We start from the raw sequence: 12,488 nt of genomic DNA, 5'->3' as shown, positions 1-12,488 counted from the left end.
TAGTAAGGCGTCAAAATCGGACAAAAAAAGTCAAAAATTTTTTCGACCTCAAAATGTCATAAAAAACGTCATAGTATAGTAAGGCGTTTTTTTCGGGCAATAAAAGTCAAACATTTTTTTCACCACAAAATGTCATAAAAAACGTCATAGTATAGTAAGGCGTTTTTTTCGGCCAAAAAAAGTCAAAAATTTTTTTCACCTCAAAATGTCATAAAAAACGTCATAGTATAGTAAGGCGTCAAAATCGGACAAAAAAAGTCAGACATTTTTTCGACCTCAAAATGTCATAAAAAACATCATAGTATAGTAAGGCGTCAAAATCGGACAAAAAAAGTCAAAAAAATTTTTGACCTCCAAAAGTCATAAAAAACGTCGTAGTATAGTAAGGCGTTTTTTTCGGGCAAAAAAAGTCAAAAAAATTTTCGACCTCAAAATGTCATAAAAAACGTCATAGTATAGTATGGCGTTTTTTTCAGGCAAAAAAGTCAAAAAATTTTTCGACCTCAAAATGTCATAAAAAACGTCATAGTATAGTAAGGCGTTTTTTTCGGCCAAAAAAAGTCAAAAAAATTTTTCACCTCAAAATGTCATAAAAAACGTCATAGTATAGTAAGGCGTCAAAATTGGCCAAAAAAGTCAAAAAAAATTTTGACCTCAAAATGTCATAAAAAACGTCATAGTATAGTAAGGCGTCAAAATTGGCCAAAAAAAGTCAAAAAAATTTTTCACCTCAAAATGTCATAAAAAACGTCATAGTATAGTAAGGCGTCAAAATTGGCCAAAAAAAGTCAAAAAAAATGTTGACCTCAAAATGTCATAAAAAACGTCATAGTATAGTAAGGCGTTTTTTTCGGCCAAGAAAAGTCACAATTTTTTTCCACCTCAAAATGTCATAAAAAACGTCATATTATAGTAAGGCGTTTTTTTCGGCCAAAAAAAGTCAAACATTTTTTTCACCTCAAAATGTCATAAAAAACGTCATAGTATAGTACGGCGTCAAAATTGGCCAAAAAAAAGTCAAAAAAAATGTTGACCTCAAAATGTCATAAAAAACGTCATAGTATAGTAAGGCGTTTTTTTCGGCCAAAAAAAGTCAAAATTTTTTTTTGACCTCAAAATGTCATAAAAAACGTCATAGTATAGTAAGGCGTCAAAATTGGCCAAAAAAAGTCAAAAAAAATGTTGACCTCAAAATGTCATAAAAAACGTCATAGTATAGTAAGGCGTTTTTTTCGGCCAAAAAAAGTCACAATTTTTTTTCACCTCAAAATGTCATAAAAAACGTCATAGTATAGTAAGGCGTCAAAATTGGCCAAAAAAAGTCAAAAAAAATTTTTGACCTCAAAATGTCATAAAAAACGTCATAGTATAGTAAGGCGTTTTTTTGGCCAAAAAAAGTCAAAAAAATTTTTGACCTCAAAATGTCATAAAAAACGTCATAGTATAGTAAGGCGTTTTTTTCGGCCAAAAAAAGTCAAAATTTTTTTTCACCTCAAAATGTCATAAAAAACGTCATAGTATAGTAAGGCATCAAAATTGCACAAAAAAAGTCAAAAATTTTTTCGACCTCCAAAAGTCATAAAAAACGTCATAGTATAGTATGCCGTTTTTTTCGGGCAAAAAAAAGTCAAAATTTTTTTCGACCTCAAAATGTCATAAAAAACGTCATAGTATAGTAAGGCGTCAAAATCGGACAAAAAAAGTCAAACATTTTTTCGACTTCAAAATGTCATAAAAAACGTCATAGTATAGTAAGGCGTCAAAATCGGACAAAAAAAGTCAAAAATTTTTTTGACCTCCAAAAGTCATAAAAAACGTCATAGTATAGTATGGCGTTTTTTTCGGCCAAAAAAATTCAAAATTTTTTTCGACCTCAAAATGTCATAAAAAACGTCATAGTATAGTAAGGCATCAAAATCGGACAAAAAAAGTCAAACATTTTTTCGACCTCAAAATGTCATAAAAAACATCATAGTATAGTAAGGCGTCAAAATTGCACAAAAAAAGTCAAAAATTTTTTCGACCTCCAAAAGTCATAAAAAACGTCATAGTATAGTAAGGCGTCAAAATTGGCCAAAAAAAGTCAAAAAAAATTTTGACCTCAAAATGTCATAAAAAACGTCATAGTATAGTAAGGCGTTTTTTTCGGGCAAAAAAAGTCAGAAAATTTTTCGACCTCAAAATGTCATAAAAAATGTCATAGTATATTATGGCGTTTTTTTCGGGTAAAAAAAGTCAAAAAATTTTTCGACCTCAAAATGTCATAAAAAACGTCATAGTATAGTAAGGCGTCAAAATCGGACAAAAAAAGTCAAAAAAATTTTCGACCTCAAAATGTCATAAAAACGTCATAGTATAGTATGGCGTTTTTTTCGGACAAAAAAAGTCAAAATTTTTTTCGACCTCAAAATGTCATAAAAAACGTCATAGTATAGTAAGGCGTCAAAATTGGCCAAAAAACGTCAAAAAAATTTTTCGACCTCAAAATGTCATAAAAACGTCATAGTATAGTATGGCGTTTTTTTCGGCCAAAAAAAGTCAAATTTTTTTTTCACCTCAAAATGTCATAAAAACGTCATAGTATAGTAAGGCGTCAAAATTGGCCAAAAAAAGTCAAAAAAAATTTTCACCTCAAAATGTCATAAAAAACGTCATAGAATAGTAAGGCGTCAAAATTGGCCAAAAAAAGTCAAAAAAAATTTTCACCTCAAAATGTCATAAAAAACGTCATAGTATAGTAAGGCATCAAAATCGGACAAAAAATGTCAAACATTTTTTCGACCTCAAAATGTCATAAAAAACATCATAGTATAGTAAGGCGTCAAAATTGCACAAAAAAAGTCAAAAATTTTTTCGACCTCCAAAAGTCATAAAAAACGTCATAGTATAGTATGCCGTTTTTTTCGGGCAAAAAAAAGTCAAAATTTTTTTCGACCTCAAAATGTCATAAAAAACGTCATAGTATAGTAAGGCGTCAAAATCGGACAAAAAAAGTCAAACATTTTTTCGACTTCAAAATGTCATAAAAAACGTCATAGTATATTAAGGCGTCAAAATCGGACAAAAAAAGTAAAAAAATTTTTCGACCTCAAAATGTCATAAAAAACGTCATAGTATAGTAAGGCGTCAAAATGGACCAAAAAAAGTCAAAAAAAAATTTTGCCTCAAAATGTCATAAAAATGGTCATAGTATAGTAAGGCGTCAAAATGGACCAAAAAATTTTTTTCCTAAAAATGTCATAAAAATAGTCATAGTATACTAAGGCATCAAATTGGATCAAAAAAAGTCAAATTTTTTTTTTAGTCTCAAAATGTCATAAAAAACGTCATAGAATAGTAAGGCGTCAAAATTGGCCAAAAAACGTCAAAAAAAAATTTCACCTCAAAATGTCATAAAAAACGTCATAGAATAGTAAGGCGTCAAAATTGGCCAAAAAACGTCAAAAATTTTTTCGACCTCAAAATGTCATAAAAACGTCATAGTATAGTATGGCGTTTTTTTCGGGCAAAAAAAGTCAAAATTTTTTTCGACCTCAAAATGTCATAAAAAACGTCATAGTATAGTAAGGCGTCAAAATCGGACAAAAAAAGTCAAACATTTTTTCGACCTCAAAATGTCATAAAAAACATCATAGTATAGTAAGGCGTCAAAATTGCACAAAAAAAGTCAAAAATTTTTTCGACCTCCAAAAGTCATAAAAAACGTCATAGTATAGTATGGCGTTTTTTTCGGCCAAAAAAAAGTCAAAATTTTTTTCGACCTCAAAATGTCATAAAAACGTCATAGTATAGTAAGGCGTCAAAATCGGACAAAAAAAGTCAAACATTTTTTCGACCTCAAAATGTCATAAAAAACGTCATAGTATAGTAAGGCGTCAAAATCGGACAAAAAAAGTCAGACATTTTTTCGACCTCAAAATGTCATAAAAAACATCATAGTATAGTAAGGCGTCAAAATTGCACAAAAAAAGTCAAAAATTTTTTCGACCTCCAAAAGTCATAAAAAACGTCATAGTATAGTATGGCGTTTTTTTCGGCCAAAAAAAAGTCAAAATTTTTTTCGACCTCAAAATGTCATAAAAAACGTCATAGTATAGTAAGGCGTCAAAATCGGACAAAAAAAGTCAAACATTTTTTCGACTTCAAAATGTCATAAAAAACGTCATAGTATATTAAGGCGTCAAAATCGGACAAAAAAAGTAAAAAAATTTTTCGACCTCAAAATGTCATAAAAAACGTCATAGTATAGTAAGGCGTCAAAATGGACCAAAAAAAGTCAAAAAAAATTTTGCCTCAAAATGTCATAAAAATGGTCATAGTATAGTAAGGCGTCAAAATGGACCAAAAAATGTTTTTCCTAAAAATGTCATAAAAATAGTCATAGTATACTAAGGCATCAAATTGGATCAAAAAAAGTCAAATTTTTTTTTTAGTCTCAAAATGTCATAAAAAACGGCATAGAATAGTAAGGCGTCAAAATTGGCCAAAAAAGTCAAAAAAAAATTTCACCTCAAAATGTCATAAAAAACGTCATAGAATAGTAAGGCGTCAAAATTGGCCAAAAAACGTCAAAAATTTTTTCGACCTCAAAATGTCATAAAAACGTCATAGTATAGTATGGCGTTTTTTTCGGGCAAAAAAAGTCAAAATTTTTTTCGACCTCAAAATGTCATAAAAAACATCATAGTATAGTAAGGCGTCAAAATTGCACAAAAAAAGTCAAAAATTTTTTCGACCTCCAAAAGTCATAAAAAACGTCATAGTATAGTATGGCGTTTTTTTCGGCCAAAAAAAAGTCAAAATTTTTTTCGACCTCAAAATGTCATAAAAACGTCATAGTATAGTAAGGCGTCAAAATCGGACAAAAAAAGTCAAACATTTTTTCGACCTCAAAATGTCATAAAAAACGTCATAGTATAGTAAGGCGTCAAAATCGGACAAAAAAAGTCAACAATTTTTTCGACCTCAAAATGTCATAAAAAACGTCATAGTATAGTATAGTAAGGCGTCAAAATCGGACAAAAAAAGTCAAAAATTTTTTCGACCTCAAAATGTCATAAAAAACGTCATAGTATAGTAAGGCGTCAAAATCGGACAAAAAAAAGTCAAACATTTTTTCGACTTCAAAATGTCATAAAAAACGTCATAGTATATTAAGGCGTCAAAATCGGACAAAAAAAGTCAAAAAATTTTTCGACCTCAAAATGTCATAAAAAACGTCATAGTATAGTATGGCGTTTTTTTCGGCCAAAAAAAAGTCAAAATTTTTTTCGACCTCAAAATGTCATAAAAACGTCATAGTATAGTAAGGCGTCAAAATCGGACAAAAAAAAGTCAAACATTTTTTCGACCTCAAAATGTCATAAAAAACGTCATAGTATAGTAAGGCGTCAAAATCGGACAAAAAAAGTCAACAATTTTTTCGACCTCAAAATGTCATAAAAAACGTCATAGTATAGTATAGTAAGGCGTCAAAATCGGACAAAAAAAGTCAAAATTTTTTTCGACCTCAAAATGTCATAAAAAACGTCATCGTATAGTAAGGCGTCAAAATCGGACAAAAAAAGTCAAACATTTTTTCGACTTCAAAATGTCATAAAAAACGTCATAGTATATTAAGGCGTCAAAATCGGACAAAAAAAGTAAAAAAAATTTTCGACCTCAAAATGTCATAAAAAACGTCATAGTATAGTAAGGCGTCAAAATGGACCAAAAAAAGTCAAAAAAAAATTTTGCCTCAAAATGTCATAAAAATGGTCATAGTATAGTAAGGCGTCAAAATGGACCAAAACATTTTTTTCCTAAAAATGTCATAAAAATAGTCATAGTATACTAAGGCATCAAATTGGATCAAAAAAAGTCAAATTTTTTTTTAGTCTCAAAATGTCATAAAAATGGTCATAGTATACTAAGGCATCAAAATGGATCAAAAAAAGTCAAATTTTTTTTTAGTCTCAAAATGTCATAAAAATGGTCATAGTAGTGGTAGCTGCTAAGTGGGTACCTGTGAACTCCTGGGAGTGTGACACTGCCTTTACCGGGTTGAAGTCTTTGTCACGCTCATGGGGCTGACGTCCAAACTCCATATGTCAGTGGTAAAACTGATCGCAGCGATGTCACGAGCCAGTAGCTCATGAATGTGCGTGGCCACAGTGTTGTGGATTTCGGGGAGACAGACGTTGGCTGGGCAGCGTGTCACGTGGCTCCATGAACTTCATCACGTCCTCCACTACAGAGAAAGGCTGGTCATGTAAAGCGATGAACTCCACCACTAGTTTATTTGTTTTGCTTTGGCGCTGTCTGTAGGCAGTTGTTTGGCTTTCTCAAACGCTGTGTCTGTTACAGTCTGAGTCTTTGTGGCGGTTACATCGATGTTCAGCCGATGCATCGGTGCATCCCTGGTGTAAAATATTTCTCTGAAGAATTAGTCAACAAGACGACTCCTGGTAATCCAAACAGACATGCGAAGGCCACTTACCTTCCATAATGAACAGTTTTCATTAAATACATCGTTTAAACCGTTGTTCCCTCTCTTTAGGTCGGTGAATGGCTGCAGCGTTTCCCACCTTGCACTGGACGGAGGGCAGGGAGACACCAGGCTTTCAGTCCGTCCCGGTGAGTCTCTGTGATGAGGGAGGAAACCATCAGAGGGTCTGCAAACGGGAATCAAACCTGCGACCTCCAGGATCTGTGAGCTCTGAGTGATTGTAGGTAAACGGTCACAGTGACTAAAACTTTTTTCTTTTCTTTTTTAACTGCAGAATTTAAGGCTATCACACTGCGTTCACATTTACAGAACTTTAAAATCAGTTAAGGCTTAATAACTGTTTTCTGTATAAATCAGACAAAGATTCAGGGCTGGCAGGTTTAGTCAAGTAGCATTTTCTTTTTTTAACACAAGATCCCACATGTTCCTGCAAGTGCCTGTAAGCAAAACATCCTATAGCTCTTGGTAAATGAAATTAATCTTATTTCGTCTTATTTAAAGTTTCGCTCCTGGAATGGCCTAGTTTCAGCCGCATCACTATTTTAAATGTATTTTTAAAGGTTTATAAGCTAATGGTTGTTACTCTGAGAGCTGCCCCCCCACAGGTCTGCTGTGAGTATAGTTCCATAATGCTTTTAAACCATAGCTTTTTCCTTGAAAATGAGGCGAACAGCCTTTAAGCTCTGCATAATTACACTAAACGTCTGGGAGGATGTGAGCGAACCAGTCAGTTTTGAGCTTGAGCTTAAATAGTTGAGAAATGTTGAGTTAAACTCAACCCAAATTATTACTGCTGGATTTCTTTTGTCTTCCCAGACTGTTGAAATCACTTTCTATGTTTCGATAGAAAAGCCAAAGACTCAGAGCCACTGCTGTGGAACAGAGCTCCACACCCTGTCTTTATCAGTTCATCTCACTTTTTTTTTTTTTTTTATCCTTTAGTGAGAACAATGTTGATGTTTCTGTTTCTAACAGAGTGAGACGAACAACAGACAGTTTTAGACCCAGGATGGTGAAATGTTGTACTTACTTTGAACACAAATACTGTAAGTGAATACCTGATGCTTCACAACTGAATGATTTCTTTCTACGTTCTTTTGTGTCTGGCTGCTTTGTCAGTGTGTTCATTTATATCAGAGCTGCACAGGATGTTTGAAAGGAGAAGCTCCTGTGAAACAAACTGTTGCTTCACAGGAAATTCTCTCCTTCACCTCTCCAGCTCAAACCAGTGACAGTCAGCGTGTAAAGCTGAGTGGTCAGGGGTTTGCACTGATTTAACATTTAGAAAAACTCTATGGTTGCAGCTGCAGTTTGTCTCTGTTCTGTGCAGCCCTGTTATTTACCGTACATTCAGATGACTCTTTGTTAAAATAGTTAAAACTGTGTTGGACTTTGAATCTTCCACTGTAGCAAAACTCAAACAGTTCAGACGTAATTTCACAGACATAATAACCTGAGTACACTTTCCTCAGCTCATTTAGGGGGACGTGCAATGTTAAAGGAAAATGTTTTTTTAAGGGCTTCATTCCAAAATGCAACACATCTTAGCTCAATTCAAATATTCAAAGTCTTAATGCTTAAAACATGAATGCCTGTCACATGAGCATTTCTGTTTGTCGACATTTAATCACAACAGGCGTCCAGTTAAATGGTAGATGTCTCATTTTGGAATGAAAGTCATTTGTTTTCTGTGTGATATTTAATGTTTTTAAGGTTTAGACCGAGACAGATGTTCTTTGGTGTTAAGGTTTCAGATGCTTTTTGTTGTTCTGTATTTAAATTATTCATCATGAACCTGCTCTGTAAAACATTCTGTCTTTGATAAGCTCTTGTGTTTCTGAGACTCATTTTGTAGCAGCAGAAATTTTGTATCTTGACTTTTCATACCGGAGCAATCAAACTGCTGAACTTGACTCTAAATAAAATTAACCACTTACTTGTTTAAAAAGTGTGAAACTGCTTTGACTTCAATTCCACTTTACAGCATCCACCTCCAGCTGCACTGAGATGAATCTTATTTATTGCATCAAACAGCAGTATAGCATGATAAATACAATATAAGATTAACCCTGGTGGAAAAAAAAAAGATGGAAAGTAGTTTTATCAAATGGTTCCACTGGTGAAAACACAGCAACCTGCAGGTTTAATTCAAACCAATGTGCCACTGGCTGTGTCGGTAAATGCAGAGCTTAAGGCCGTCGATGTAGAGCACACAGAACTAGTTCATGGAAGAATTCAGCGCTGAGAAGACAAATGACCTGAATTTTACATCACAGATTCCTCTGTCAGTCTTAAAGTTTTTTGGGCCAATTTACCTCAGTCTGCAGAAAAGACACCCACTTTTTTTTTCTCCATGAAAAGACCCAAACCAATAATGTATTGATCTCGCTAACAAGTATTTGGTGTGTATCCAAAGCTTGATAAAATCACTGAACTCCACAAACACACACACACCACCCTGTGGATTAATCCGCCGCTGAAAACAGTCCCTAACAGATGCACGTTAGCTAAAAAATTTAAAATAAAACTTTCATGCTGAGAGTTAGATACTGATAGATAACACTTTCACACATGTGCTTCCAATATTGAGCTAGAGCCAGCAGCCAATTAGCATAGCATAGCATAGCATAAAGACTGAAAACGGTGGGGAACAGCTAGCATGGCTCCATCTGAAGGTAAAAACCTTTAACGCTCACTAAATAAGATGTCCCTGTAAAAAAAAAAGCAGATTAGCTGTTTCCTCTGTTTCCAGTCTTTATGCTAACTTAAGCTAACTGGCTGCTAGGTGTAGCTTCATACTGAACAGACACATATGAGAGGGGTATCCATCTGTCAATCAAGCTGAGAGCCACACACTGGGTAGGCAAATCAGAAAGTGTTGAAAGACAAACTGACAGATTAACATACCATTATTGGTTTTGGTCTTTCTATGGAATTTGTTGAATGCCACCTGTCTTGTCCTTTAGCTGACGGTGCACTAAACATTTATCCTTAAGCATAAATTATTCTGCAGTTGTTAAAAACCTACTGTTGAGAGCACTTACACTGCAGAGAAATTTAGCAGATCGCAGGTTTCTACAGGGGTCAAAGTTTTTAAAACACAAACCCTAGACTAGTGATCTAATGTGGCTTTGTATTTTATTTCTTCCTTATTTCTAACAGAATGTTCTGAGTTGTAACTTAATAAAAAATTAACAGTACTTACATACAGGTTTACTGCTAAAAAAACAAAAAGAAAAAAAAACAAAACAGTTAAGAGCCTAAATTTAAACTTGTCTCAATTAACAGATCAAAGTTTTTAAGGAAGTAGAATAAAATTCGATCCCTTCTAGTATTCCATGTGTAATGCAACACAAATCACAGCCACATCTGGCTGCGTAAAGACTACTGTGAACATATGCATAGAGAAAGGTCTAATGAGGGTAAAACAAAGTGGTTAAGGTCATCTCCCAAACGATTCCACCGACAACAAAGGCCAACGCAGACCGACTGTGTCGTATTTTCCGAGGTACTGTGCGGCAAGGCAAAGCCGAGCTCAGGTAAGGCTTTGTGGTGCTAAAAAAAACATATTGGTAGATCAGAAGGCAGGCCATTAGGAGCTTTTTGCAGCGAGTCAAGCGGTCAAACGTTAAGCTTATAATCACAGTACGATTTTCGAGTGGGTCTTCTGTTTCTTCCGGTTCAGACGTCTTTATAAGAGTTAAGATGCAGCATAAAAGGCCTCTCAGCAAAAAGGTACAGCTGAAAGATATGTGGGTACATCACTCACACTCCACAGGATTTAGGGTTTTGTTATTCAAACTGAGAAATGTAATAAAATGTTCTCAAAAAAAAAAAAAAAGAAGTGTTATGCCATTACTAGCTTGTGGTTCCACGAATGGTTGAAAATTATCCCAAACCCAAAAAGCTCAGGGGTTATTTAACAGCAAACGGCAGAGAGGGAAGACGGAGAAATGTCACTGTTTAGAGGGAAAAGGTGCAGCTCCGAACGGGTCGAGATCCACCAGCTGCGAAGGCGCCTGCTGCTGCTGCTGCTGAGGTCCACTGTGGATGACCAGTTCCGTGAAGGGCACCGCCCCAAAGTCATCCATGATTCTGCTTTCTCCAAGAGCGCCATGAAGAGGACCAGTCCAGGACTTGCCATTGGCTGTGCCCATGTCACTTTTACCGTCGCCCAGGCCTTGATACTGGCTGTGCCGGCACCCGTCCTGAGGATGGAAAGGTTTGGCCCCAAACGGGTCTAAAAGGGCCTCGTCTACCGGCAGAGAAGCTCCTTTGTCCTTACCTTCAGCCATGGTGATGTCAACACTGATGTTCTCTTTAGAGTCAGAGGTGCTGAGGAACTCGTTGCTGCTCTGTGAGTCTCTCCGGCCGACCTTCTTGTGTCTGCGGACTCGCTCAGGTGTGCGGTAAGTTGGCTTGTTGGTCTTGCGCCCCCCAGTAGGCGTACCGTGGTGCCGTTTGCCGTTGCTGCCACCTGCTGTAGCCTCTTGCTTGGTTTTCCTCTGGCGTGATGACAACTTCTGGAGGCTACGCTGCTTCAGCCTCTGTTGCTGAGGACTCGCCGACTCCTCAAAAGACGGCCGAAAAATATCATCTGCGCTCCTAGAAGTGATGGGAGGCGCCGCGGTGGGGCCTGGCTGGAAGGGAGAGAAGCCAAAAACATCAATGCCCTCTGGGGAAATGGGCGGCGTCTGGCCCATGTGAACATCACTGCCACTCTTGCTAGATTTGGAGAGGTTCCGGCTGAATGGCGCTTTGGTAAAAACATCGAACTCATCCGCAGCTTGCTGCTCGTGGCTGACTTGCCTGAAAGGTGCTTTGGCAAAGATGTCCGTGCTCTCTGAAGGCCCAACAGGTGAGGCTCCTCCAAGGAAGGGAACAGCACCAAAAACATCCACAGTGTTTACAGCTGGAACAGCTCTTGCTCCACTGGGCGACTCGGGAGGGGTGATTAGAGTCATGGCAGAATCTCCTCGAGGACTTTTCCTGGTAGCGGCGGAAGCTGCTTTACCAGCTGGAGGTTTCTTTGAGCGACTCTTGACCCTGCTGGGGTCATAGTCCGAGTCAGAGCTGTGCTTGTCATCATCCTCTTCGCCCTCCTCCTCAGAGTCCATAAGCAGAGGCCTCTGTCCTAAGTTCTCTGGCTCTGTGTCTTCTCCGTGCTCACTGTTCAGTGCCTCATCCTCCTCTGGCTCTTCATCCTCACTGCTTTTTGGTGAAGGAGGGTCAGACTCAAAGTCGCTGTCGGACTCTTCACCTGGTCTACAGTTACTCTTTCTGCTTGGCTTGTGTTCCTTGGCCGCTGGAGGCTGCAGATCCTCTGCAGTGACGGGGGCAGGGACACTGACTTCCTCATTGGTCTGCTCAGTCTTCATCACACTGGTACCTGCAGAGACAACACACAAGTATAAGAGTTAAAGATGCTATCAGGTTTCCTGTACTTGTAATAGTCAGGTTTTAACCTCAGACCTTTGCAGATGCTTTTAAGTTTGATTTTGAAAGTTTTAAATAAAAAATAAAGAGAGGGAGAATCTTGATGCCAAAGGTTTTCATTTGCAAACAATTCTTCTTAGCCTGTCTGACCTCTGTAATATGTGGCTGCTACTGAAATCAGGATTACATGGCTTCCATTTGGATTTCCCCAAGTCCACAAATACAAATAAAAACAGTTTGTCTAATGGTGAAACAGAAGGAGTGACGAAGGAGAATCACAAAACTCAATATGGTCTAAAAGCTGCTCTGACTTCTCTACTCTGACCCTGCAATAAGAAGAACAGGCTTAGAGGCCAAAGAAATAAGATGTCTGGCTTTTCAAGATTCACCAAATTGCTTTTACATTCAAATCTCTTGGTAAAAAGATTTAAGCTGTCAGTCACTTCCTTCAGACTTAAAAAATAAAGCTTTGTTCTGTAATTACCACTCCTTCTGCATTTCTATAAATTCTTACACACATTTGGCATTAGATTAAAGATTTGTGCCTTGTGTAAATTTATTTCCA

The 12,488-nt window shown here is 36.6% G+C and overlaps 2 protein-coding genes across 4 annotated transcripts in view; one reads left to right on the top strand and one right to left on the bottom strand.

Moving 5' to 3' along the window:
• The window catches only part of paqr3a (progestin and adipoQ receptor family member IIIa), a 33,136-nt gene extending 24,707 nt beyond the window's left edge, over positions 1–8,429 (top strand). The window contains exons 8-9 of one of the 2 annotated variants that reach the window (XR_005894324.1): positions 6,539–7,249; positions 7,304–8,429. The gene's annotated coding sequence lies outside the window, so the exon portion shown is untranslated. Of the gene's footprint in view, positions 1–6,538 lie in introns of both variants that reach the window. The other variant, XM_041042905.1, reaches the window with a different exon arrangement.
• A 61-nt stretch (positions 8,430–8,490) lies between these two features.
• bmp2k (BMP2 inducible kinase) overlaps positions 8,491–12,488 on the bottom strand; it is a 45,172-nt gene continuing 41,174 nt past the window's right edge. For both annotated transcript variants that reach the window (XM_041042903.1, XM_041042904.1), the window contains exon 16: positions 8,491–11,876. In XM_041042903.1, coding sequence (XP_040898837.1) covers positions 10,444–11,876 — 1,433 coding nt within the window. In that variant the 3' untranslated portion in view covers positions 8,491–10,443. The remainder of the gene's footprint in view (positions 11,877–12,488) is intronic.

Source organism: Toxotes jaculatrix, chromosome 7 (assembly GCF_017976425.1).
Source record: "Toxotes jaculatrix isolate fToxJac2 chromosome 7, fToxJac2.pri, whole genome shotgun sequence".
In the NCBI taxonomy this organism is placed as follows: Eukaryota; Metazoa; Chordata; class Actinopteri; family Toxotidae; genus Toxotes; species Toxotes jaculatrix.
This window is presented reverse-complemented; position numbering and strand designations above follow the sequence as displayed.